The sequence below is a fragment of the Pectinophora gossypiella genome, chromosome 11 (assembly GCF_024362695.1).
Source record: "Pectinophora gossypiella chromosome 11, ilPecGoss1.1, whole genome shotgun sequence".
NCBI lineage: Eukaryota > Metazoa > Arthropoda > Insecta > Lepidoptera > Gelechiidae > Pectinophora > Pectinophora gossypiella.
The window spans coordinates 9,140,006-9,147,843 of record NC_065414.1 but is presented as its reverse complement, the minus strand read 5'-3'; the positions used below and the strand labels follow the sequence as shown (position 1 = coordinate 9,147,843).

The following is a 7,838-nucleotide window of genomic DNA, read 5'->3' as shown; positions in this document are numbered from 1 at the left end:
TAGTGCAGGATTGGTAAGTTCTTTCGGCAAATTCTCTTAGTCAAGATTTATTGAGAGTTGTTTGATTTATGGTTTTTTCCACATATGGGCCTGAGGGTTCAAAGACAAAAAATAAAGTTTACTATCAAGTAAAACAAAAGAGCCTTTCATGTTTGAGTTCCGGATGGCTTTAGTACATGTTGCAAATATGTACTAAAGGCCCGTTCCGGCTTCGGACGGGTATTTAAGAGTAAATTTTAGTAGGTATCCCTATTTTTCTATTTTTTTTTCTAGTAATAAATATAGCCGATGTTACTCAGGGATAATGTAGCATTCTAATGATGAAAGATTTTCAAAATCAGTTCAGTAGGTTTTGAGTTTATTATATATTACTTACACATAATTACAACAACAAAACGTATATATCTAGGTGTATATAATTATATATAAATAAATATGTATAAAACTTGAACAGAAAGAAATTATCTTCTAAATTAAAACAGTAATAAATCTAATATATCTACACTCAACCTGTATCCATTCAAAGCTTCATCCCAAAGCATCTTAGGCCTCGTCAATTAGGCCTTCGGGTAAGTTTGGGGCCAAGCACAAACCCATCAAAGGTAAAAAATAAAAGCTGGGTGTCTAAGAAAGACATAAATAAAAGAGTTTGTGACGGCAATTTCACGGTTTATTAATTTTTTTCAAAAGAGATATTACAGAGAACGTGTTGATTCGATATAATTTTAAAATGAAGAGAGAGTGAATGGTTGGAACGAATGTTACCATATAAATAATATTTTTCTTTTTTAATTAAGAATGGTTTGGCTCAATGGTTGTTGCAAACATATTCCCGAGGGCCGGGTGCTAAACTTACAACTGAAAAACTACAACTCCGACCACCTAATAATTAGCGATCTAGCACGGTGCGTACAACAGGGGTACAAATATAAAGTGCCACATAATGCGACGGAAACCGTACTAAGAGAATGTACTCAATGACAACTGCACTACGCACCCTACTATAACGCAAGAGCCATATTAACTAATATTAAGTTATACAATTTTTACAAAAATATTATGAACTTTTAGACTCTTAAGCTATGCTTATATTAGAAAAAATAAACCTTTTTTTTTTTTAACTATTTTTATGAGAAAAATAAACACTTTTTAAATATTATTTTCATGTTTCTATTGGCAATATACATAATTTATTAATGGCTCTACGTGACATGCCGCAAGAAGTTTTCACTTCTGCTACCCTCACCCTCTGATCGGGTCCTGAAATCAGCTTTGTAACCCTAGCCAATGGCCAGCTGAGTGGAGCAGAGCGCTCATCCTTTAAAAGTACTAAAGCACCTTCCTCTATGTTGGGTTGATTATGGTGCCACTTAGGCCGATTATTTAATAACGACAAATATTGCTTATGCCATACATGCCAAAAACTTTGCTGTATCTGTGTGCATCGTCTCCAAAATCGAAGCCTATTGGTAGGCACTGAAACACAGTCAGCCTCTGGGATGGTCGTTATCGGTCTACCTATTAAGAAGTGGCCTGGTGTTAGGCATGATAGGTCCGAAGGGTCTCTAGACAGAGCCGTCAAAGGCCTAGAGTTCAATATACCTTCTACCGATATGATGATTGTATTAAACTCTTCATAGTTGAAAATGCTGGGACCAATTATCCTTTTAAAATGAAACTTTGCGCTTTTAACGGCGGCTTCCCAGAGCCCGCCGAACGTTGGTGAATAACTGGGTATATAATCAAATTTGATGCCCTTTGAAGAGGCGAAATTAATTACGGTCGATTGATGTTGAGTAGAGCTGTGTAGCTTGTACAACTCTTTAAGAGAATTATCCGCACCTTTGAAAGTTTTGGCGTTGTCGCAGTGGATAACGCGTGGCAACCCGCGCCTTGAAATGAATCGTTTCAAGGCTGCAATGAAACATTGCGAAGTCATATCTGAGGCCAACTCTAAATGCACACTTTTGGTGACAAAACACACAAACACTATAACATAACCTTTGGAGACCACACTCCTTCGAAGGCTAGATTGCTTAACTTGAAATGGGCCACAGTAATCAATACCAACAATGCTGAAGGTACTAGCCTGGTTAACTCTATCAGTGGGCAATGAACCCATTAACTGTTCAGCACATTGAGCTTTAAAACGATAACATTTAACACATTTGTTTAAAATCTTTTTTACCTCTCGATTACAGCTTATAATCCAGTAACGCAGTGCTAGATTAGACATGGTCATTTTTGGACCCGCATGCAATAAGGCTAAATGCTCATTTAAAATAATTAAATCCGTAATGTGACAATTTTTTGGTAAAATAACAGGATATTTTTGTGAATATGGAATTGAAGCATTTTGTAATCTGCCAGAAACTCTTAATACTTTATTGTTGTCTAGAAACGGAGTTAATGATTTTAAATGAGATCCTATAGGATGCTTATTTTTAATACAATGAATTTCGTGAACAAAATATGAATTTTGTACAATATTAAATATTTTATTTTCTGTGTTTTTTAATTCTTGTATAGTTAAGTTATGTTTTAGCCTATTATTTTTATTTTTACAGTTATATGCAAATCTAAGAACCCAAGTCATTATTCTTACAGTTTTGTTCCAAGAGGAATATTTTAAAATTATTTCAGGTATTTCAGGCACAGTTGATGTCACGCTCAAGCCGACCTCCCGTGTATCGTAAGTAGGAGCAGAGCACAACAGGTGATTGCAGCTTACCAAGGATTCTACAGGCACATAATTAGGTTTAGAATGCTGTGGTGGACCATTCCACCACAGGGTGTTAGAGGCAAGCTCGGCCGGGTCACATCCGCGAGATAAGCAGTCTGCCGGATTGAACGCGCCATCAATGTGATACCAATTACAATCATTAGTCAACGACCGAATAACATTTGTTCTATTTTGTACATAAGCCTTCAAGTTTTTGTTTGACTTAAGCCAGCACAGCACAACTTGTGAATCCGAAAACATGTATTTGGCATCAATTTTAATATTTGAGTAGTTTATTCTGACTCTGTCATATAACTTCGCTAAAATTAATGCTGCATTTAATTCCAATTGAGGCACAGTCAATTTGTTTTTAATAGGAGCTATTTTAGATTTAGCACAAAGTAGAGTAGTGGTTGCACTATTGTTATGTATTACTTTTACATAAATGCAACATCCATATGCTGTTTGTGACGCATCACAATAACAATACAGCTCAACACGCTGTGCATTAGAACACATTATGTTACGATTTACACAAATAGCTGACATAGTTGTAAGTTGACAGTAAAATTGTTTCCACTGTTTTAATATTTTATCAGGTAAGGGAGAGTCCCATTTTAAGTTTTCAATCCACAATTTTTGTAAAAATTCTTTAGCTCGGACTGTGATTGGCCCTACCAGCCCGAGAGGGTCAAAGAAGGACCCTATGACACTAAGCACGGAACGCTTGCTCCAGTCTCCATGCATATTTTTGATAGGACAACCCACTTTTAACGTATCGCTTTTGACATCGTACGTTACGCCGAGTGCTTTTATAGATAAGTTTTCTTTGCAGAGCTCATGTTCATCAAAATGCTGCTTACTGATTGGAATGTCAACAAGAAGACGAGGATCACTGGCGGCCCATTTATGTAAGCTAAAGCCGGCTCGCTGAAGTAATGAAATAAGCTGATCTCTTACCTCCAATGCCTCTTTTATTGACTGACCTCCAAACAGCGCATCATCTACATACATGGAATTCCGGATCACAGCTGCCGCCCTAGGGAACTCAGCCTCGTACTGGCGTGCTAGTTCTTCCAGGCACCTTGTGGCCAGATAACTGGAGGACTTCAACCCATATGTGACGGTCTGCAATTCAATAATAATTAGGTTATTATTTTTATTTCTCCACAGAATATTCTGGAGCACTCTGTGCTCTGGGTGTAGAAAAATGGCTCTATACATATGCCTAATGTCGGCCAAAAGAACATACTCGTGAGCTCTGAATGACAGCAAAATATCAAAGAGGTCTTTTTGCACCTTAGGACCGTTCATAAGCATTTCGTTTAAGCTGGGGTGCGCCCTTGCTCGAGTATTGCCATTGAACACAACACGGACTTTATTGGTTTTTTTGTCATTCCTTATTACGGGTAAGTGCTGCATGAAATACCTTTTATTCGCTTCAGCATGGCTGAAGGGCAAGATTTTGGCATGTCCTAACTCAACATATTCGTTGATAAATGCATGGTATTTTTCTTTAAGCTGCTCATCTTTATCTAGTCTCTTTTCGATGTAATTTAATGTTTTGGCTGCAATGGGAAACGTGTTACCTAAGTCAAGCTGATCTAGAGGCCTTTGAAGTGGAAGTGAAACCTGAAAATTGCCATCAATTAACTGTACCGACTGTTTAAAAGCGGCTTCGCAGGGATCCTGCTTTACTGTAACCTCCGGCTTCGTTTCAGGTACTAGTTCAGTATTCCAAAACTTTGTAAGGAGGTGATCAAGCTGTTCATCATTGTAAGTAGTCATTGCATGCAGTGTTACTAGATTTTTATTTAAAGATGATGCATTCTCTTTGATCTCTCCTGACACAATTGAGCCAAATTCGGTGTCTATTAGGTAGAGATTGCTTCCTAATTGAATTTTGTTAGGCCGCATAATTTTGAAAAACATGTCAGCTGACAGTAAAAATGAGATGTCACCTGGAGTACCATATTCATCATCTGCAAGCACTGCAGATTTTGGCATGGGGATATTTTTCATATCAATTGCATGCTGAGGTAACGCTGAAGTTATTTGGTTCACAATGGAACAAGTCACTTGACAATTAAAATTGTTTTGAAGTGACATGAAACGCACATTGACAGCTTTTGAGGTAGTTCTGTTTTGTTGACCTAGAGCTGTAATATTTAAATTACTATTGAATGGCTTTAAATTTAACATTTTGGCAAGATCAGATTTTATAAATGAAACTTGACTGCCGCTGTCCACTAGCCCTCTAGCAATAATATGTGATTTTCCGTCTTGGCTGAAGAGCTTTGCTTTAATGGTGGGCAGCAGTACAGTGCTGTTGCTGATGTTGCTGTGCAATGAAGCTTTTGATTCACTTGCGTCCAGGTGCAATAGAGTATTATGATCTTTGCTATTGCACAAAGAGCATTTGAAATGAAAATGACATTTTTTATTGTGATATCCTAAACAAACTTTACACAAATTATTGTTCAAAACAAATTCAATCCTATCCTTTGGGCACAATGTTTGGAATTTTTGACATTTGAATAATTTGTGAGAAGGATCTTTACAAAACCTGCAAGATGGTAACTCTCTGCTTGCGAGGTTAGTAACTTTTTTATTAAATAATTGTGTGGAGTTCTTACCTTCGCTCCTTTGGCTCTCCTCGAAGCTGCTGGCCCTTCTTTCAATGAATGCAAAGAAGTCATCCAGATTTGGCAGCTTGTTATCAACACGCTCACTATGGTATGCTCTGCAAGAAAACTGATCTATTTTTCGCAACAAAATGGGTAAAATTATCATATCCCAATGTTCAGTGGGCTGTCCAAGGGTCTTCAAGGCTCCTAAATGTTGACGAGCATGAGCTATTAACTCTCGTAAATTGCTGGCAGCACCCTTCACAATAGGCGAAAAATCCAAGATTGCCTGTACATGGTTTGTAACAACGAGAAACTTATTATCATATCTAGCTTTGAGTAAAGCCAATGCCTTCTCATAAGAATCACCCGTTAAGGGTAGCCCTTCAATAAGTGACAACGGCTCCCCTTTCAAATATTTTCTTAAATAGAATAACTTTTGGATAGGTTCTAGTTTACCATTTCTATGAATAATAGCCGTGAATAGTTCGATAAACGATTGGTACTTGGTGTAGTCCTTTCCTTCATACACTGGAATGTCAATTTCAGGAAGTTTCATTGATGAATATCTGTCACTGGCACTATCACTAGCTGATGTATTTTGCTTCGACGAACTTGCCTGCGCGAGCGCCTTCTTGTAGCTTATTATCACGCTAAGACATCTCGGCCCTCGGGAATATGTTTGCAACAACCATTGAGCCAAACCATTCTTAATTAAAAAAGAAAAATATTATTTATATGGTAACATTCGTTCCAACCATTCACTCTCTCTTCTAGTCCATCATCGTCGAACTCGTCGTCGTCGCTCCAAGTTAAAACTTGCTTTTCTAGCAAAAGATCGTTCACGGTCAGTAAAACTTTCTCCAATAGCTGCAGCCGGAGGGTAATAGCATCCGTATCTAGAGGTCCTTTCTGTTCACGCAAAAAGTTTTCTGCTTTCGTCAATTTCGATTTGCATTGTGCCAATTGAACTTTCAGCCGTTTGTCCCGAGACGCCCTGTCTTCTTCATCCGCAATGCTTTTTCTGCGTCCCATGTTGAAAATCGCAGAAAATTCCGTAAATAATTAATATTTTTCGCAGAAATGCAGACGTATTTGTTTATCAAAACACGGGGCGAACGAACGAATGATGCTTGACATTGACAGATGAACGAACGAACAGTATCTGTCAAGAGTTGAACGGCTGAATGACTGCATTGACCGACTCGTTGATTCACGTTTGGTTATCGTTGAAGTTCGAATAATGGCGGCCTCTCTTTACAACAAGTAGATTTTCACCGGAGAAATGCGTGAACTATGTTGAGGCTTCTGTGACGATCCGTGGTATATTCCTTGACGAATGTTGGTCCAGGCCTCTTATTTCACTTCTAGCACGCCCCTTGATGATGAAATATGCGCAAAATCCTTGTAAATGGCGACTCGCACTCACGCGCCCACGAGATCGGCAATGTGCACTCGCGACGAAAAAACAGTTTTTACGATGCGCAATCACTTTACTTTTGTTTCGGCACCAATTTATGTCTAAGAAAGACATAAATAAAAGAGTTTGTGACGGCAATTTCACGGTTTATTAATTTTTTTCAAAAGAGATATTACAGAGAACGTGTTGATTCGATATAATTTTAAAATGAAGAGAGAGTGAATGGTTGGAACGAATGTTACCATATAAATAATATTTTTCTTTTTTAATTAAGAATGGTTTGGCTCAATGGTTGTTGCAAACACTGGGTATAGGCCTCCCTAAAGTCGTAACGCCGACAGTCCTTTTAAAATCCAAACTCCATTGTTTTACTGTTGTGTCTGGAAACCTTGGCTCTACGAGGTTAAGAGGTGTCCACTCCGTGACAACTATTGCTCACCTATTATGGCCGACCCACTCCCTCTTTAACTTTGCAGCCTTCGTGAGTGATATGGTGTTTCCAACACGATCCTGTCTCTTCACTCCCAGCATACAGCACCCCATTGCACGCTGACTAACCGCCAATTTGGACCTCTGCAACACGGTGAGGGACTTTGAGCACTATAGGCTTATAGAAAGTCTTTCATGGACCAATAGCCTCCATGCGTTTTCGATGCGCCGATCAATTTCTAATTTAATCGTATATCATCTTCATTATCCTCTTTCTCACAGGGTCCATTTACCTGATCTGAAGATTTGACAGGTCCGGTGTCTTCTGTATTCGGTTACAAGCGACTGCCTGTCTGACCTTCCAACCGGCGAAGGGAAAACCAGTCCAATACATGTTAGGCCACATATCTCCGAAAATACATTTCTCGGGATTGTGGGTTTCCTCGCGATGTTTTCCTTCACCGCTGATAACGTGATAATCATTTATGATCCAAACATGAATTCCTAAAAACAAATTTGAACATCGTTGGTTTTGGCCTTTGCTGGATTCGAACTTGCAACCTCAAAGTGAGAGGCAAGCGTTCCATCTGAGCTACCACGGCTCAATCGTAATATGGCTTATTAATACTTATAAAGTCGC

General features: G+C 38.5%; 1 protein-coding gene across 1 annotated transcript; it reads right to left on the bottom strand.

Annotated features, from left to right (window-relative positions):
• Nucleotides 1-810: 810 nt before the first annotated feature.
• LOC126370822 (uncharacterized) lies at nucleotides 811-6,384 on the bottom strand. Its single transcript, XM_050015845.1, has 3 exons — nucleotides 6,108-6,384; nucleotides 5,359-6,018; nucleotides 811-3,850 (listed from the first exon to the last, which is right to left on the bottom strand). Exons 1-3 carry the CDS (start codon nucleotides 6,382-6,384, stop codon nucleotides 3,771-3,773), a joined length of 1,017 nt encoding a protein of 338 aa, XP_049871802.1. The 3' UTR covers nucleotides 811-3,770.
• Between the last annotated feature and the right edge of the window lie 1,454 nt (nucleotides 6,385-7,838).